The sequence below is a fragment of the Diadema antillarum genome, unplaced genomic scaffold (assembly GCF_040938485.1).
Source record: "Diadema antillarum isolate AM-2024a unplaced genomic scaffold, OU_Dant_1.0 seq00000738_RagTag, whole genome shotgun sequence".
In the NCBI taxonomy this organism is placed as follows: domain Eukaryota; kingdom Metazoa; phylum Echinodermata; class Echinoidea; order Diadematoida; family Diadematidae; genus Diadema; species Diadema antillarum.
In genome coordinates, this window is record NW_027271636.1 from 44,979 (window position 1) to 66,358 (window position 21,380).

The 21,380-nt window shown below is 37.3% G+C and overlaps 1 protein-coding gene across 1 annotated transcript; it reads right to left on the reverse strand.

The window, feature by feature from the left end:
• Positions 1–2,446: 2,446 nt before the first annotated feature.
• LOC139738344 (integrin alpha-6-like) lies at positions 2,447–20,090 on the reverse strand. The gene is made up of 5 exons (XM_071648981.1): positions 19,788–20,090; positions 10,246–10,388; positions 8,297–8,403; positions 4,327–4,459; positions 2,447–2,595 (listed from the first exon to the last, which is right to left on the reverse strand). Exons 1-5 carry the CDS (start codon positions 19,988–19,990, stop codon positions 2,447–2,449), a joined length of 735 nt encoding a protein of 244 aa, XP_071505082.1. The 5' UTR covers positions 19,991–20,090.
• Positions 20,091–21,380: the final 1,290 nt, after the last annotated feature.

Sequence of the window (21,380 nt, forward strand, 5' to 3'; positions counted from 1 at the left end):
ATATACATGTGTATTTTGACAATCAAAGAACTGGTACGAAGATTGAATAATTTGAAGTATTGATATGTGGAAGTTTATATAGAAATATGTCTTTGGTAGTACTTGTCCTTCAACTGAGTGCAATAATGTGTTAACTCTGTATGTCCATTATATTTGCTTTGTCTGTTTTTTATATTTATCCAGACGCATAGAGCTTCTTTCCCTTTCCTTCCTTCCTTTCCCCTCCACTCACTCCTCTTCTTCTTCTTCTCCTTTATCCTCGCATTTCCCCTGCTTTCCTTTTCTTGCCTCCTTTTCCTTTCCCCCAGCCTTTTCTCTGTTTTCTCTTCTCTCTCCCTCACTCTGTTCCTGTCTCAGCCTTACACTTCCATAGCATTTCCTATCTCTCAACATTCTCATTCCACGCCTCCTCTCTTATTCTTCTATACCCTGTTTATAAGCTTAAAGGGTTGTGATACAATGTACGTCACTAATGGAGGATATAAGTTACGTATATGTATGTAATTCGGGCTTGAGGGTTTTTTTTTTGTTTTGTTTTTTGCAATATAATTTATATACTAAATCTATTTCCACTACTGATGTACTGATGATTTATTGTTTGTTGTTGTCAATATTCTGTTAGTGTTTTGTATATGTAAGTTATTTTGTCTCACTGTATATTTTTATCGATGTAAATCAGACGCAATTCAGCCATTCGGTTGCGAAGTTTGATGATCAATAAACCATTCCATTCCATTCCACTCATTCATTCCATTCCATTCTCTTCATCAGCATATCTGTACACACAACCAGCTCGCACTTGCTTTGTATACCCCAAACTGCGACCCATTTCATCCCCTGCACACAGCCGGCTCAACCTGGCCCTTAGCACACTCTGCACTATACCGCCTATGTCACCCCCGTACACACCCAGCTCAGTGTGTGTGAATGAAGACACGCCGGTACTGATAGGCTATTGAATAGTGTGTGTGAGTGTACACATGCTCAATCATCCTTCACATTAGAGTGCTACACACAGAAATATCATTCAAATCCTGACACGAAGTTTGCATCAACCGAAAAAAGTCCAGATGCGGCTTATCCGGCACTGCGACCTTATCGCCGACGAATACGGTACCCAGCTCATCTTGGCTCTTTATTACATGTTATTATGTTCATTTGTTGTATTAATTTCGTGACATTTTTGTTATACCCAAACATTTCTCTGTATCCTCAATTTGTTCGAGATGAAATTAAATTTGAAACTTATGATACATGCAAGAAGTAACGGCTATGTCCACTTTCGTATGAATTTTAACTCTGTTTCCAAAGGACATTTGGATATGGGAATGGTACGAGGCCACTAAATTCTGAAAGGAGAATAACCTTCTTCACGTTGAAAAAGAAAATTGCAGAATATTTCATCTATAGATCTCGAACTTGCATCAACTGACCTTCCCATATTTGAGATCCGGGTGCCCCGTGTAAAATGTAATCCTGTTACGGAGGCAAGGAAAGAAAAAAGAGACAAATTGTTATGACTAAGTATATTTGACTTGGCTTTGATTTTGGCTTGATATGAAAGTGAACTCCGATACGAGTTCAAGTTGGCTTGCATTAATAGAGAGAAAATCCAACCAAGCAGACAAACATAAAGTTCATTAATATTCCACTTAAAGTAACGAAGTCAAGAAATTGAGAAGTTCCTCGTGTTTTCCAAAATCATGCCGGAATTCCATCACACTCAGGTGTAAATCAGAACAAATGGTAAACAAATGAGTACATACATGCATAGATATACACTCTATTCTTTACATTCTACACTTTCTATTTGTATTATGTAATATATATATGATATATTATATTATGTTATATATCATATATTTGTATATATGTATATATATATATATATATATATATATATATATATATATTAAACAGAAATCAAGTTCATGCTGTTATTACCAAAAGTTTATTTGGGCACACAAATTTTCGAGCGATTCACCCTTTCTCAAGTGTTTTCAGGTGTTTTTCAAGAGCACTTGAGAAAGGGCAAATCACTCGAAAATTTGTGGGGCAAAAAAAAAAAATACCGGTAATAAACTGTTGGTAATGACAACATGAAATTGGTTTCTGCTTTATTTTTTATATCATTGCGCCAACACGTGGACTACTTACTCGACATTTATTTATATGATTATATACAACATATATCTGTACATATATATAGATATTGTATGATATACACACAATGTCATGTATACTAGCAATGCAAATCGTTCTCACTTTCAATATGATACGTAGGTGGGGCTGCCAAAAGTAAACAACCGTATTATTATTTCTATTGCATCTCTCATCATGGAGGCACTCCACCGAACACACTCGACGGGTACAATTTGCAGAAGGACTTAGGGTAGAAAATAATCATGCCCATCATGATAAAGCTACTATCAACTAACCCCTACCATCACGCATCATGCGACTTCATTATTGAGAGTGACTCGGTAGTGGCATAGGGGCCTATTTGGTAAGAATGAGGATCGATCAAACATACCCCTCGTACGGCAGCACTAAGTCCTATCTCGCATCGATGCGTCAAAAAGTGGCCAAGCGCTTCTGCAAGGAAATGAAGGGAAAAAAAAAGAGAATAAATATGATCAGAACTTTGGTTACTTACCGAGTAGGTAAGAACATAACATACAACCGTGGAGTCGTCTTGTTTTGTTTTGTTTTGTTTTTTTTTTTGGTCGAGAGAAACCAGCAAGATGTTTGTACAATTATCAAAGTCAGATGATTATCATAATTTCAGGCCAATGATGATTCTTTTTTAAGATTCCTGTAAGACTATACAGTTGTCATGGTTGGAACATAAGACCAGAGTGCGACTGCTTCGTGTATATTTCATATCATATGACTAAACATTGACCTTGGTTATAGAGGCATTAAGGAAAATAAAATGTATGTACGATAACTCTAAAAAAATTGAAATGTCAAGCACAGACGTATAAACAACTCAAAGCATTCCATACCACGAGCATTCAAAAATCTAATCATAAAAAGGAGAAGTGAAATAAATCGTTAACAGAATGAGTATTCGATTCATTCTTATTTTCAAGTTTGTTTTGTAGTTGAACGTCAATGCTGTACCACTGTTTACTTTGTGGCTCAATGGCTTGATTTTGATTTAGCCTTAACACACACACACACACACACACACACACACACACACACATATATATATATATATATATATGTATATATATATATATATATATATGTATATATATATGTATATATATATGTATATATATGTATATATATATATATATATATATATATATATACATATATAATTTTTGCGAGGGTTTAATTTTCGCGAATTTCTCGAATCACAGTTGGATCTCGAATTTATCAACACGCGAAAATGTCACAATGCTTGAGGGTAGGTGCAGTTCGATAGTGGCGGTGTCAATTCGCGAAAACAACATCCAGCGAAAATGTCTGTGAGCTCCTCATTCGTGAAAATATCTGTAGGCGAAAATAACAGCTTATACAGTACAGTACAATAATGTTTGTACATGAAATAGCCACTTATATGGCGTGAACATTTGGGTGTAAATCATCATAAGCTAGTCAATACCTGTCTGGGACGTCCATCATCACTAATCACATCGAGACGTGGCCTTTGTACATGAGTAATTTTTACACAACTTGTGTTTTCCTGTGATGGTTCTGAGTATAGACCTTCAAGATTAAAAGTCTTTTACTAAACACTGAGAAACGGAGAGGTTAGACATTTCGGAGCCATGTAAGATTGTCAGTTCCCACGCCATGCAATGATTTGATAATAATGACACTTTTTCTAATTATGTACTTATGTCTTCAATTTCTGCAAACTATCTATGTGTTTCTGTTGGATATGAAATAAAAAATGAATAAATGAATGAATGAATGAATGAATGAATGAAAACCAGCATTTATATCATACGGAGTCAAGAAATTTACAGGAGCAATGGATATGACGACACGACCGCTTCTCCGCGGGAGATCGCGACTATAACTATCATCTTTGTAATCATGTAATTAGTTACATTATTCTTGCATCTACTGAGAACTGGATTGCAGCGAAGGTTAGTGGGAGCTTGTAATGAAATCTCTCCAACCCCGAGTCATTACTGACTTTTTATATGATTTTTTTATTATCATTTTATTTTTGATATCTTTCTTTTTCAGTAGTTCTTTATACAAACCTCTCTCGCTTTGCCATCGCTTGGCTTCTGGTGTCCTGCTTAACAAAAACACAATGAGAACGAAAGGAAAGTAAGAGCGATAATGTTCTATACTCACTGTCCAGTTTGCATGGCTCGAAAGGAGTCACAGTAGACAGGCCGTCACCGATCACAAAACAGCCACCAAAGTATGTTCTCTCCTCCCTGGAAGTTCCGACATTTTTCAACTTCTTGTACAATGGTCTGCAAACCTGTCCATCCAAACACAGGTGACTAGTGTTAAAGTCTCTATGTTATGTTTTGTTGGAAAGCACTGTTTAGGCACCCGTCCCGCTTCATCATGAATATTCATTAGGCAGTAAGATACTGCACCAGTAAGGGCCCAGAACGCTGGATACGTGCCATAGAATGTAAAAACGGATTGCCGGGAAATGTAAAAATCTCGAAAAATTGCATCAACGGGGAATGTAAATGCGTCACGTTGGGAGATGGAGAAATGTTCAGATTTGCCGGGAAATGTAAAAGCGCTGCCGGGATATGTAAAAATCATTTATTTCCACGGTATTACGGATACATGTAGATGATGAATATTCATGATGACGTGGGACGGGCACCCAAACAGTGTTTACCTGTTTTGTTGCTTTTTGGCTGAGTTTTTTAAATGTACTAGTTTTGAAAGCACAAGTACGAGCTATATGCTCGCTTTTGAAAATTGAACGCACATGCGTGAATTTGCTTTAAAGGGGATATCCAGTCCAAATATAAATTCATAAGAAAGAAAAAACATTTCGAGTTCAATGGTTAGATTTTGATAGAAATCGGATGAAAAATTGAGTTATATGCCACATTGAAGTTTTGCTAATCCCTGAGGAAACAGTTATTGTACAGTCAATGTGAATATGCAAATGGTAAAGTGAGCATGTCATCCCCTCACAACTTGCTATATAGTTTGTACATAAAATTGTGAAATTTCCAGTCATTCAACCAGGAATAATATCATGCTTCAGATTTCAATGGCAGAAACACTGAATTTTCGTTAATTTTTGTACACGATCAGTAGAAAATTGTGAGATTATGACATGGTCAGCTCACTAATTTGCATATTCATATCCACTGAACAAGAACTGTCTTGCAGAACTTGGCAAGAAAAAAAATCATAACTGCCTTACTTTTCATTAAATTTTAGTCATATTTTTACCTTAGTTTGAACTCGTAAGATTTTACTCCTTTTTACTTATCATATTAACTTATTTTTGGACTGGATCCCCCTTTTAACGGAAGGGAGTATAATAGCTCCCATGAAATTAAGGTGATCGCTCGAATTCTGAATTTGAACGCCCAAATACTTTTTATGATAATAGTAGACATTTATAGAGCGCCTTTTCCACTGGATGTAAAGCGCTATGACATGTCATCCCTGGTCGCCATAGGAGATAAAATATATACAAAATACCAGGCAGTGACAGTTTAAGTCCAGTGCACATAGAGGGACATCAAAATAAATCAGTCTTCAAGTTTTGTTTGAAATGATCGAGTGTGGGTGAAGATTTGAGAAGAGGAGGGAGCTTATTCCACAGCCTAGGAGCACAAGAAGAGAAAGCTGCATCTCCGGCTAGTTTTTTCGTGTGTGGTTGTGTAAAGATAACGGATGATGAAAGACGAGTGCGCCTAGAGTGAGAGTGTCGTACCAGACACTCCTCAATGTACTCTGGAGCTCTTTTGTTGACTACTTTGTAGACCAGCAGGAGAAGCTTGAAGGATATTCTTGCTTTGATTGGCAGCCAGTGGAGTTGACGTATAAGAGGAGTGGCATGAGAACGTGAACGAACATGGTACACTAGTCTAGAGGCAGCATTCTGAACTCTCTGTAAGCGATCCGCATCAGCCTGACTGATTCCGACAAGAAGAGCATTACAGTAGTCAAGTCGCGATAAGACCAATGCACGGACTGCTGCGTGACAAGTAGAAGCATCAATAAATTTTCTGATCCTCCACAGATTTTTGATGTAGTAGTTAGCTAACTTACAGATCTGTGAAACCTGCATGCTCATCTTTGCATCAGAGGAAAAGATAACTCCAAGATTGCGCACATGATCAGATGGAGAGATGAGAGTTGTACCAAGAGCAAGTTTGATGTCCTGTACAAGCTTAAGATGGCATTGGGAGGTGAGAACAAGAAACTCTGTTTTCTCTTCATTGAGTTTCAGCTTGTTCAGAGTCATCCATTCCTGCACTTTACCCACACATCTGGACAGTGCATTCAAAGTCAAAGTGAGTTTAACACTGGAAGGGTCACTGGGGTCAAACTCAAGTTAGATTTGCACGTCATCTGCATACATACGATACTTAACATTTTCAGTACGTAGAAGATTTCCAAGAGGACTGGTATACATGGTGAACAATAGGGGCCCAATTACAGATCCTTGTGGAATACCAACTACTGAAGTACACTCCCTAGACAAGTGACCAGACACGCAGACACGACTCCTTCGGTTGGGTGAGTAGGCTGTGTGAATTTGAGTGCACAATCATGAACTGGAGTTATTCAAGCTGAAATTGCCTGTAATTTTTTTTTTCTCTGAAAGGCTATACGATGGTATAGTGCAGATATACCAGAACGTGCTACTCCCAGACCTATTATCTCAATTCTTTTTCAATCATATTAAAGAGGAAATAACGTTACCATAGTGGCAATTACCACCCTTGTTTCTATCAAACTCCCTCACTTTGTGTTCACCCACCACACACGTAATTCTATTCCCTTCAATTCAATTCAATTCAATAGTTTATTTATTTCCATCATGAAATACAACAAAGAAAACATAATTCAAAGCGGGAAAAGTTGTCGATTTGTCTTTCAATCGTCTGATAAGGGTTTTTTTTCAAATACAATATAAAGTATATGCACGAATGATGTCATAAAGAAGAACCAATGCACTTTGTCGTGGCAAAAAAAAAGTAGATGGTCATAACGATGGAAGACAGTGTTCCACTAAAAAGCCAAGCTTGCAAGACGTGGAACACTGGAACAATAACAACGACAACACCAATTTTTTATACCAATAGAACACATTCATATCAAATTATTCTTCATACTGTTGTACATTAACTCATTAATCTATGATACTGACAGTATAAACAATACTTACAATGATTTTAGAATGCAAACATATAAATTATATAACACAGCAGCACATTTAAGGCACAGACAATATTTGGCCGGGTATGTCAGGAAAACTGACCAAAAAGGCAGATATACACGCGGCAACACAAAACAATAACGACAACAACAACAATAACAACACAAAACACAGAAGTAACAGAAATGAAGAAAAATGCACACGCACAGCTACTGGACAACGAAGAACGAGGAAAGAGGAGCAGGGAAGAATGGAGAAAGAAAGGGAATGGAAAGGAATGGAAAAGGTCTGTGGATACGCTGCAGAATCTCAAGGACAAGTGAAACAAGTGGATTTTTTTTTAAACGGAATTAACTGATGGTATATGGAAAGCAAATATTTTGTTAAGTTTATATGTAATTAAATCATCAGATTCTTTTAAATCATTTATCTAAGCTATCCCACAATCTCGGTCCGGTATAAACAGATGTATTATGAATCTCTTCGGATTGTCTCGTGGAACACTTGTACGTGGCTGTTACGGTGAAATAAAGAGTGCAAATATTTTTGGTAGGTGGTTGCAGTTGTAATTAAACATATATTGAGCAAGTTGAAATAAATACAACTCTTTTATTTTCAGGATTTTATGTTCAGGGAACAGCTTATCAGTATGTGCTCGGATATGAAGGTTAAAAACAATTCCTGGCGCCATCTTTTGCAAAAGAAAAATTGTCTAGCATTCAATCGTAGATTACGAAGGCCAGGTTCGAAAACAGTCTTGAAACGTTTCGTAATTTTATCAACTAGTCCTTTGTTAAATAGTTTTCTTCTTGTAAATACCTCTCCTGATTTCCTGTGTCTCTATGGACTGCATAAGAAAAATTAAGGTTTCTTGCCAAGTAAAATATCACTCCTGTCCTTTCTGTTCATCTTGACTAGCTTATATGGATGCAAACGATGTATACGTACCACTATCGGTCCCCCGTCCCCGGCGCTTTGCACTGTCGAACCCAACCACTGGCTCGAGGCGTTCGTCACCTGAAAGGTTTGACCGTTCCTACTGATTATTTCGTTTCCTGAAGGTGTACAGAAGAACAGAGAACCAGGATCATCGTGTGAGAAAACTGTCTTGCCCCATATCTAGCGTCACTCATGATATCTACACAAAGTCATGGATAATCCCCAAAGTAACTTTACAGTCACTACTTAAAGGACAAGTTCACCTTCATAAACATAAGGATTGAGAGAATGCAACAATATTAGTAGAACACATCAGCGAAAGTTTGAGGAAAGTTGGACAATCGATGCAAAAGTTATGAATTTTTAAAATTTTTGTGTTGGAACCGCTATATGAGGAGACTACTACAGCTTGTGAGTCATATGCGTACAACAGTATAAAGAAAATGTAAAGAAAATTCAACATATTTTCACTTTTTTCGCATAATAAAAGAGCACTTGACTTGCCTCTTTCTAAAGGCAGGGGAAATAATATTACCCATAACATTTGTTGATAACGAGTCGGGGGAATGTGTACTTTTTTCAAAAGATGAAATTTTGTGAAATTCTCTTTATATTTTCCTTATATTGTTGTACGCATGTGACATCTAAGTTATTCACACATTGCAGTAGTCTTCTCATCCAGCGGTTACTGCACAAAAACTTCAAAAATGCATAACTTTTGAACGGATTGTCCGATTTTCCTCAAACTTTCAATGATGTGTTCTACTAATATTGCTACATTCTCTCAATCCTTATGTTTATGAAGGTGAACTTGTCCTTTAAGATAGAGAGAGTTGGGTGGAAGTTTGGAGGGACACTAGCCATGGGCGGAATGGCAACATCCCGAACTCAAACACAGAGAGATAGATAGCGAGAGGGAGAGAGTTAGAAACAGTTAAAAGAGAACGATCACAAGTATGTATTTGTCAATTGAGGGAATGTAGCAATATTAGTAGAACACAGCGGTGAAATTTGTAGAAAAATTTGGCAATCCATTCAAAAGTTATGAATCTTTAAAGCTTTGGTGCAGCCCTCGATTGTTGATGAGAAGACAACATTTTGTGACAAACAGCGATATAAAGAAAGTAATCGTTAAGAAAATTCAACGTAGGCCTTATAATATTCATTTCTATATTGTTTTGCATAGCATGATGAAAGTGCACTTGAGTTACCTCTTTTAGAAAGCAGTTATTCAGGTCCCATGATCAGCACAATCAAGACAATGCCGTTGATTCTTATTTGTGTATACGTTTATTTTTTTTATCAAAATGTCATTAACTTCTGAAATACATTTTTCAAATCGAAAACAAAGAGCGGCTAAAGCATGGGACCAAGGCTATGAACGTCATTATAATAATGGTCATGTAATAAAAAAAAAGCACGAGAAGTAGGACAATCGAAGACACTTGTAAACAGTTTGAAAAGTATTACGGCGTTGTTGTTGTTGTTTTTATCATATCACGAAAACAATGAACTACCATTGGGGATGAGTTCTTGCGTAGTTGTACATGATACCACTTACAGGTATATAAGCAATCCCATTCCTAAACAGAAGAGAAGATATATATGTGCATGTATATTCCACTACGTATGATACACTGATACATGACTTGTATAATCATTTTCTACGTTTCCTATTTCATGTGTAACAACGAAACTGGTTTGACTGGTTGTTGTTGTTGTTGTTGTTCTTGTTCTTGTTGTTCTTGTTGTTGCTGCTGCTGCTTCTGCTGTTGGTGTTGTTGTTTCACACTATTCACTGCAACCAGTAAAAAAAAAAAGAAGAAGTATTGGAATTATACCATTAATGAAAAAAAAAAATGACCCTTCATTTTACAGCGCCGTCGTTATTGGTAGTGACTGATCTAAGTTGACATTCTACTGGGAATAATGTGGAAGATTACAGCTCTCCGTCTTACCAACATTATCAACGACGAATTCCTGGCATTCTGGTGTCGTGTCCGATGCCACTTCGATTGGGCAATCGAAGATGGCTCCACTTCGATACACCTCGAGCCGGTCGAAAGCACTGGATTCCGCCCTGGGAGCACCAACTATTATTCTGGAGGGAGGTAGGGGGAGTTAAGAGTTGACAACAGTGACAACAAATGATTGAAGAATGACTTGATACAAGAATATCATACGTACTGTCAAAATCTACATTGATGGGTAAAGTATAAAGAGGAATGACTAATGAGAAGTTAACCAATGTACATTTGGTTACTATAATCATTTGTTAATTTGTTTGTCTTTATGTATGTATGTTTGTATTTGTTTGTTTGCTTGTTGGATGACTATAGTTCAATGTGCTCTTCGACTCCTCGTCTTTGAAAAAAAAATGAAAGTAATTGTCCTTTTCATGTCAAAATTCATTCTGATGAATAGAGTGAAACGGACATCTCTTTCCAAAAATGTATACAGGCTGTGATAATTATTATCTCAATGTTTGTGATTCTAATTCTTTGAGAATGGTGTCTGTCACAGTCCTTTCATGCACAATTGAAATAATGAGGTGATGACGTCATGGAGTCACATGCCAATTATATGCGCTTGCGCAAAGCTCTTCGCTAAATTTCTTTCTTTCGAGAAGTGAACTATAGAAAATGGAACAATTCCGCAATATCACCTAATGAACAGAGAAGCCTTGATGCTAGATTTTCGGCAATGCAGTAACTAATATGAGATTTCATAACGGTCTACATACAATTATGAAAGGATGAATTAAGCGATTATATCATTGTGTCTTTCTTTTGTCCTTCTAATATCTGTTTCATGTCCTCCGTTTTCTTCTTCTTCTTCTTTTGAGAATTGGGAGGGAGATGCAGGCCAATAGGAAGGGGAGGGGTCAAGAGTCAATGTACAATGTGTACCCCCATCACCGCGTTGATGGAAGTATTTCTTGGCGGGACTCTCGAAGAAAGGTTTTTCGACTTTTTTCTCTCTCTCTCTTTAAAGTGGAAATTCAAAGACAATCACAACTTCGCACAAATTATAATTATGGTGTATTTATGCTAGAATCTTGGCAATGACAAAATGTAAGACTTTTACTCATTCCACTACGGGGAATGCAGCAAGAGCAAGGAGAATTGACAAGATGTCAGCGGTAATGAAAGAATTTCCGATGAATTCCGGAAAAATGACCATGTTTTTACTGACGCAATAAAAAAAAAATGGACCACTCCAGCAGCAGCAGACGACTTGTCATAGCTAAAACAAATATGATTATGTGCATTCATTGCACGTAAGAAGAGGTTGAATTACTTCGAATCAGGCTAATATTCTTCAGAAGAAAAGATGGCACAGAATGCTGATATATCCTAGACCCCAGGTTCGAAATCATTACTGGAAAGGCATATTGATTTCAAGTTTTTAGAAGGTAAGGCCATCGCATTTTCGAGTTTGAAAAGCCGTCTAACAAGGGTGAATGTAAATGAACAGTAAGAATAATCATCTGGCGCGGCCGTGCGTCTGAATGCATAACTCAAACAGTATAAGCTATGGTAGCAAGGCCACGTGAATACTTGACAATGAGTTTGGCCAAAGTGTTCGCGACGGGCAAGTACATAAAAGACTTTTTACCTTTTACTTGATAGATTGTCGTTACTGTTGATGTTTTTAAAGCAGCTCATTCAAATGACACGAAAAAGCGTTAGATTCACTTTGCATTGGTATGGCATCAATCCCGGTTAAAAAATGTCAATACAACTATCCCCTTGTTAAACAGTTACACCTTTGAATCTGTGCATTATATCTATTCTGCAGCTTTTGCTAGCTGGGTCCATTCACAGATACCAGGCGAGTTCGGCGAGTTTCGATAGGTTTTCGAATTAGACAAGAGAATGGTGTTTTTCTTTTTGTTGCACAAATCTTTTCCATGAGGTCGGGAATTGTAATAACTGGAGTTGGCTTAAACTCTATTTGCAATTTCATGAAATGTTATTCACGTTTGATATCTTTGAATTTACACTGAAAGAGCAAAAGAGAAAAAATGGGGGTAGCCTTCCTGCCCCCCTCTCCAGTTCTGCGGCCATTGCTTAGTGCAAATTTTAATAGAAGGCTCAGTAGATAAAGTACAATAAAAGTACAAATTCTCTGTACACTGCCTACTTGGCGCTGTTACTCTGCCATGCTGAACTTAAATGCATTTACATGTACATGTACATGTATTATGAAGTTGCCAATTGCTGGCAACGAAACAGTTCTGGGCGTTCACGTGCTTTTCCCCATCAGCCGTTAACGAGAGTGTGAAACAAAAATTTCTTCCGATATGTACAAGACAACCAGAAGTAGGGACCTCTGAACGATTGGATTTCATGCAATGCCAGCTCTAAGTCGACCTATTGGTACTGCAAAAGTGGAGGCACTCGCGCTAAAGAGCAGTGCTTATAAGGCTTATATATTCTGAATGTACATGCGATGCGTGTACGAGCATGATTATGTATTGATATTTGCCTGCTAAAGTAGAACATGTTCCCGTCTAATATATCATAACATATTTCATGTCTCTTTTCTCTCTAGGATTTCCTTGTTGATCGGCTAAGCAGGGTTTTATGAAAACCTCTGAAGTGTCTTTCGGCAGACATGTGACGCTTCTGTTATCAGACATGCATTCATATAAAAGTGATGATAAAGTGATATAATCTGACCACAAAGATCGCTTTCGGTTCGCTAATTACTGACAGAGAAAAGAAATAAAAGCATGAAGAGTCTTTCTGTCTTTGGGCTATCTATCAAGACTTGGGTGTTGCTTTCGGTATACCAATAATGACTCTTGAAGCAGAAACTATTCTTGTCTGGACGATTCACACACATATTAATACAAGCGTTGTAATACACACTCATAATACTATAGGTCTTTACAGTCATTTACGTGCGTTTGTCATTCAATTTGAAAATCGAGTCATTCAAATTCACGCAAGACAGCGCCCTGAAGGCATGGAAGGTTTATTGAATTCAGTTTCGCTCTTCGATCATTCAATTTCGCACTTTTCTCGGTCAAACAATGTAGCATCTAGATCATTAGAATGAGAATGCTCGTCTAGATCATTCATATTTGTCACAATGCAAGGGAGAGTCTTTTCGATGAATCAAGTTTGCACGTGAGCTTTCGAGTTCTGAGTAACTTCATTGAATTCAGTAGCGATGGGTTGGCGAGCGGGCAGTTGCAGAAGGAAGTCTATATAACCACGACAATTTTGTATTTGTTTGTTTCAAGAGTGGTGCTGGTTGTAAGAAATCGTTCTCCTTTAGTGTCGATGGAAAATATAGTTCCGGGGGACATTCAAATTGTCTATTCCGAAACTGAACAAGGGTTTGAGGTATACATATCCTGTGCAATCAAACACTGCAACGTCATAAGCAAAGACATTAGTGGGGCAGATATGTGAAAAAGATGCTCACATCCGGCGGAAAGTATGAAATTTTCCATTTTAGGGTATTTTGGGGCGCTGATTTCAAAAATTGCCGGATCCAAGAGATCTGACCAAGGGGTCGGCCGCTATTTTTAATTCCAATATGGCCGCCATCAAAGATCCCTATCTTCAGTTTTAAATGACATAAGCCATTGAAATTTGTTACGTAAAATCATGATGATATGATGACTTTAATAAAAGAAATATTTGATATCTCTGACAAGCTGCAAGGCGGCCAATTTGAATTTTTCTACATAGTTGCCATTTTGGAGTGTTGAAAATCTCCTTCTCGGGTTTGTGAATTAGGCTACCTGATTGAGCGCGCGATTGTAACTGTTGAGTGCGCGCTGCTGTATTTACATTGTGACGTCAGTGAAAGGTGCATTATGCTTCATTTTTGCTGCACTTTTTTGCATGCCCATGAATGTTAGTTGTGATGTTCGTCTTCGCAGCCATATTGGAATTCAAAATAGCGGGCATTGCGTTTGTTAGACACATCACATTAGTCCATTTTTCAACTCAGTATGTTAAAATACTTGTTTGCGCTTAATTTTAGCGTCACTCACCACTTATTACTCGAGATAGGGATTTTGAACATTTCGTCGAGGTGGCCATATTGAAATTCAAAATGGCGGCCATTCGATGTTTGTCAGACACTTCAAATTAATCTGTCTTCAAATTCAATATATCAAAACGCTCTTGTGTACCAAATTTTGGGCCTATAGGTCATTCAGAACTGAAGATAGGGATCTTTAAATTTGTTTGGTGATGGCGGCCATATTGGAATTCAAAATGGCGGCTGATCCCGTTGTCAGATCTCTTGGATCCGGCAATTTTTGAAATCAACGCCCCAAAATGCCTCTATACGCAGATTTTCATACTTTCCGCCGGATGTGAGCATCTCGACCAATCTGCTCCACTACATGAGATCAATGCTAAACAGTTATTAACTGGTGTTCGCTTTTCTTGGTGTCTCTTTGTTTCCTTGCTTGCTTTTATCTGATAACGGGAGAAAAAGCCTATACGTTCACATAATTATTACCTGGTTTTCAAGGCAGTGGACATTCACGACAAAGCAGGTATTTAAAACAAAGTTACAATTAATACAGGTAATCAAAATGAATACCAATGATTCACGTAATGGGAACAACTATAGGCTACTTCATACGGGGTCTTCCTCTCCCTATATTCTACTGAAATGCAGTCCTGCGTTCATCTTGATCGCGTATAATTGTACGGAACGATTTTGAGTTCAATGGTATATTAATTGTGATGACTATGCCAGTGTTTATTTTCTTGGTGAGACAAACTTGTTCTTGTGTGCACTGTAGTATGCAACACATTTGCACGTGAGGATTGCATTTGTGGTCCGTTTGGATCCAGCGTAAATTTATACAATCAACCTGTTGCTTCCAAGTTTACTCTATTTCCCATTGCTTCAAAACAGGGGGCACCCGGTTCCCATACACAATGGGTTAAATTGAAGACTTGACCAAACGCTAAGAGTCAGATGAAAAATGAATGGGAGCTTGGGCCCACCTATTTAACAAACCTAATTAGATAAAGCCATTTTTTAATCATATAATGAGCAATTTTATAGCAAACTGTGTCAAACACACAATGCATGATTTAGTTTGATAGACTTTTCATAGTTGATCATGGTCTGAACTAGATCAAGTAATAACCACATATACACACACACGCACGCACACATACACACACACACACGCACATCTCAAAAGCTATCAACTCCTAAATCAATTGGTACTCCTCAAACAGGATGTATGGATGTACCTACCATGGATGTCACAGTAGATGTAGGCCTATTCAGCGAGCTGACGTTTAGCCCAATTACCCTCACCTAGTAACAGTGCGGTAACAGTGCAAAGGATTACATTTTCTGCCAAATTTCACTTCATTCACACACACATTAATATATAAATACATATAAGCACACACACACATCTTTGTATGTATGTATGTTTTTGTGGTATATAATATATAGATGTGTGCGTATGTGTTTATAATGCATATTATTCAACATTAAATTTTACGCTCATATCGTGCATGAGGTGTAAATCACTGACAACTTCAAATACATGAATAACTTAGGTGGGATGTACACTGGAAAAAGATGTAGTGGACGAAAAGTAACAGGACCAATCTAGCCAAAAAAATACCAAAGAAATAAAAACAAAGAGGGATAACACGAAGAGACGCTTACCATGTAATGTTGCATGCACACCTTGAAAATATTTTTATAAGCCAATTTTCGTATAAAAAGCCACCGCAATATTCAAGAGAGTGTTTAATCATCAACTATAATATCCAGTGATACAACTTATCCCTTATTTTGTACCATGATGAAATTTATGTATTCAATTTCTGTAAATAGATGTTTCTGTTTGAAATGGAAAAATAAATGAATGAATGAATGAATGAATGAACAAATGAATGAATGAATGAATGAATGAATGAATGAATGGATGAATGAATGAATGAATGAATGAAACTCGGAAGATATCATGCTTTGCTGTTCAGCACATTGTTTTATATGCGTTGAAAAGGCAACTGCCTTTACAAAATAAAAAAGAATTCTCATAAAAATCAACGTTTGAATTTAATCATTCGGTATAAATCTGTTCCACGCCTTTAATGTGAGCTATAATGATCACCTATGATTCTATTAACTAAGTATACACGGCTATGCCATCAGGCGGAAACGACATACAGGAACGTCAATAACTAATTTGCTGTGACGGTGATGGTAAACCGACACCTCATTGGGATGTACGGGTAGTTTGCAATATCGCTGGTTCGAGTTCTTAGGGCTCCTCTATGAATAATGTACTAAGAAAACATGATACGGAAATCCTTTCAGTTATTTAATCACCATTCCTTTTTCTTGGAATTGTTGTCGCAATGAGAGTTGACGCATCCAGCTGCATTCATTGGGTATCTGTAAAACAAGTAGTCAACATGATACAGGGACATGCTTTCATTTTATTCCATTTAATTCTATCTCCTTACTAATTTGTGCACGGCACAAGGTGAGTGCCGGGACTGTTCTTCCGCTGGTCCACGCGGACAAACCGGACATGTTTGATACCGAATCGTAGGTGGTAGGGGCAACATTATACACCGTAATTTGAGTGCTCGGAGCCCTTCTGCGTGTTCTTCCCATCATTTTCTTCCATCAACAGAAAGAGCAAAATAAAGCCTTTCCGATGATATCACCCTTGTTAATACATAACAAGGTACATTCTTGGAATTAACTTTAAAAAATATCCCATATCATCCTATAATTTTCTTTGATTTTAGCAGCTTTAATCGCAAATCCTTTAATCGAATGTAGATTACTCGTTTTGCTATAAAATTCTGTCATTTTATTACAAAATCAAAATTCTTAATGACCTCGATATTTCAGCTAATTTTGTTATCATAATTTTTTTTTTTTACTTTCTAATGGTTTAGTCAGTCGTGTGGTGCTGAGGGTTTGACACAAGGAGCCATGTCATCCCCAATACGCACGACAGCCTTTCTACAGCACAAAAAATAACAATAAAGTCATTGATTATTCTCATATAGATAATATACAGTGCGAACGATATGACACTTTACTATCTTCTAGCCACTGGCAGAAACCTCCACAACTTAAACTTTACTTAAATTCATTACGAAAAATAGCACTGAATTCAAATTAACAGGAACATTCTTCAGATGAGTAGACATTTTGCTCACTCCCAAAACGTAGGCCTATACTTATTGTCCGTTTCATTCTTTATTCGCCAGATTTCCACAGCTGGCAACGCTCGTCTCCCTTGACCTTTGCCAAAGTGATGCTAGCTTTGGTAGAAGAAAGTCAAAATATTACTATAACCTTAGTTGTTAAATGGACTATGTTTAATGAAGTATACTGTGCAAAGGAGCAGCATACTGCCCAAGCTTCGGTGGCTGGAAGTGTTTGAAGGTGAAAACGCAGATGTGTGATTTGACACGTTAGGCACGATAGATTACAACTCACGTTTATTCAGGAACGTAGGAAATCATATGGTGAGTGCATGGACCTTCTAACAATCAAATCTCTTTACAGGTAATTTAAACGCATCAGCTCGGTGAGTTGGCTCAGTCGGTAGCGCGTCTGACTCACGATCATAAGGACCCGGGTTCGAACCCGAGTCTGGACAGAGCAATGTTGTGTGTAAACATATGACCGTCCCCTCTAGCAAGAATCAAAACACTTTGTCCCTCGGATAGGACATAAAATGGTCCCGTGTATGAGAGAGTCACAGCTCATGCGCGTAAAAGATCCCGCTTCATTCATTCATCGCAAAGAGCAGGGTATTTAGCCCGGTGAAGTGGTCCCACCTCACATCCAACTGGGTCCCATGGAAGACCAGCTTAGCATAGCTGAATATGGGCTATCCAGCCATCTTCTCAGATGGAAATGAACAAACAAACAAACAAGCTCAATATCCACAACGAACTACATAGAAAGGTGACAGATAGTGTCTTTGCTGTAGAAAGGGCAACAGAAATCCGTCAGTGTTGAAAACTATTCACTCAGCATATCTCAACTTATAACTGTTCGCCTACACGCCCACATGGTCTGTAGACATGGTAGATGAAAACAAAACGAATCCTGGTGAATGGCTTAAATATCCATTCCATGTTGGTCAAGTCACGTGCAACGAATTATTTTTCAATTTCATTTGAATGAAAATAAAAAAGCAAACAAAAACAGTGGAACCACCTGCGGGCATGGTTTGCATACCCCCATTGAAATAACGTTTTTTTCTAGGAAAACTTTTACATTATTATAATTATGGTAAAATATTTTGAAAAAAGTCAATGATGCCCTCAAATACACCGTCAAAAATGATTCCGTTAGAAGATTCATGTCAGCATCCTATAGAATAACATGATAGTATGTGTATATTATAATTTTTTGATTGAATTTCTGTTATTTATGTGTAAAGTATACTGTTTAGAGGATGAATGGAGTAAGTATATTGTAAAATATAGGCTTAAATAGTATGGTTTCAAATTTGATCAATAGTAATGTTTATACTACATACTGAATAGTTGTTATTAGAATATTGGATATATGTGTGTATCATTATGTAGGGCCTATATTGTATGGAGTTTGTTTGATAGTGTTTGCTTCTATGTTACCAGTGAAAAACAAACGTCTGTTCACTGAATGAACAGACAATAGATACTCATATCATATAGTGCTTAATGTATTCAATCCATAATCTCTTTATCTTGGCTCGTAAATATGCCAATGGGATCAATCTGTTAATGAGCGTTCTGTAGACCAATTGTTGTGCCTTCATGAATTGGTATCTATACTTCCTTGTCTCCTTGCCTTTGTACCATTACTATCGTCTGCCATTGTTTCGCCTTCTTAAGTTTCCGTTTCAATTTCTATTAGTCTTATCATGCTTTGATATAACGGTTACCCAACTGGACCTCATATCGCTTGAAACATTCTATTTTTATTGTATGTCGTTTCAAGTCACCGATTGTCGAATTTTGTACAAATATTACAGACTCAATACAAGAACAGTTTATATTTCAAATATGAATGAATGAAATTATTCAAAGTTTGATACCAAGATTCATGTAGCACTAAAAAAAAAAACAAAAAAAAAAACGACGAAGAACCGAGTGGTGAAATTAAGAATGTACAAGGTATAGGGCGTACAAGACACAATCATTACTTCGTAACCAGGAGCTGGGGACTATTATCTATTGAAATCTATTCCATCTTACAGTGGTAGATTGAATATTGAAAAGAGAGACAAGGACATTAAAATAAATGGGTATTCAATGTAATATTCGCAAGAATTATGACGGACGCACATACAAAATTATGTTCTCAGAGACATACTTCACCTTTATATGTGCATTAAGTGAATGCAACCAATTCGAACGGAATTTCGATGCGTTTTACTAATACTGCTGTATTCTCACAATCGTTTTTCCTCTATGTATATTAAGTTAAATTTTCCTTTGAGGTGCGGAGACATTCGCTTTGTACTTACTTGTAGTCGTCTCCAGCCTTATAGAGCGTGAATGCGAAGCCAAACTGACTCCGATTATCGTCATGTCTGTAAATTATTGGTCGTGATGTGTCGACGTTGAAGCCGCTCACAAATTCTTGCAAAACTACTGCAACCAGCATGCACAGAAGAAGTTTTAAGACCTGTAAACTTCTTGCCATTGGCCATTGTTGTTGAAATTCCATGGCAGAAATTGAAAAGAGAAAGTCAGACGGGATGCGTCCGAAGAAAAGACCACTGGCACGACTTCATACACACCAGTGATTTGCCAATTATTATAAGATATCTCAAGGAACCGAAAGCAATGCGACTGAAAGATGTATAGACTGACATGTGTCTGGGCTATGAATATCCAGTGTAAGGTTTCGACCTATTGTTTGAACAGAAAGCGAGCGGTTACTAATCGCGGAAGTGACAGCCAGCGGGCTCGTTTTTATAATATTTGCTGGCTCTGAGGTGCCAGTAGAGCAATGTTTTTGCTGTAAGCTTTCGTTTGGCATTTCAAACGGCTTTATATGAGTACTGGGCCTATAAATGCCAATTTTGTTTTCAGGATTCAACTTAGCCATATATGTAGCTATGTCTCATCATAATCATTATATAGGTTTTAATATTTGATATCGGGAAAATAATGCATGCAGCTTGATGCCAATTTGTTTACATGTCATGGATTTGTCATTAATAAAAGTAGACGTAATATAATATCCATATTATAATTAATACTTCATGGTATACAGCGCTGCCTCGAATGACCTGTGCCAATAGACAGACTATCTCCGAATCTTTGATTATTATTCTGCGAAGTACGTCGGTGAAAAAGAATATATCTTTTTTTCCAACTATTATTAAAGAATGCTTGTATTTCATTGTAACACTCAAGACATCATGGTATTTCCTCTTGTGTGATTTCACAGTCCAATCGCGAGTTAATTTCCTCTTCTCGGGGCATTTACTTAGTCATAATCTGTATAACGTAGTTCGTTATGGAAGCCCTATTGGATAACAAATTGTTTGTATCTAAACTGCAATCGAATCTCACAATGACAGATCCTACCTACCAGCACGCGCTGTTTGCTGTCAGGGCCACAGACGGTCAGATGCATGAGACTACATTCCCAGTTTCCGCCATATTTTATGGTGAGCGTACATACTGTCACTGCAGTCTATAGTTTCCAACCTTTGAAGAAAAATTGGGAAATCATTGTGGATTAGGCTTATATTCCACACTGCGCGACTTATTTGAAACTATAGCAGGGCCATAATTATGTGAAAAAACGAGCGCTCTCTGCGAGACCTGCGGCTGTTCCACAGATGCCTATATGCGGTTCAGTCGAGCCATAAACATGAAGAATAATATTGTTTCAACTATATGAGGGCCTATCTATGGAGTGGATGTCAACGGATTTAACTATTAAATCAGAACATACAAAAAAAACTATATAACTATATGCACCTGGTTCCAGCAATGCCACTTCAGTCTGGTTCCCAACCTTAGGGTAAAGTTCATGTGGCTCAGTTTTTATTAATTAATTAATTCATTTATTTATTTATTTATTCATTCATTCATTCATTCAT

Bases quoted from the DNA above. Each gene is read 5' to 3' on its own strand.
- LOC139738344 (XM_071648981.1), bottom strand. From the start codon at position 19,990: ATGGAATTTCAACAACAATGGCCAATGGCAAGAAGTTTACAGGTCTTA. The intron at 8,404-10,245 runs GTAAGACGGAGA...GTACACCTTCAG, and splicing joins ATTCGTCGTTGATAATGTTG to GAAACGAAATAATCAGTAGG. The intron at 4,460-8,296 runs GTACGTATACAT...TTGGATGGACAG, and splicing joins GGGACGGGGGACCGATAGTG to GTTTGCAGACCATTGTACAA.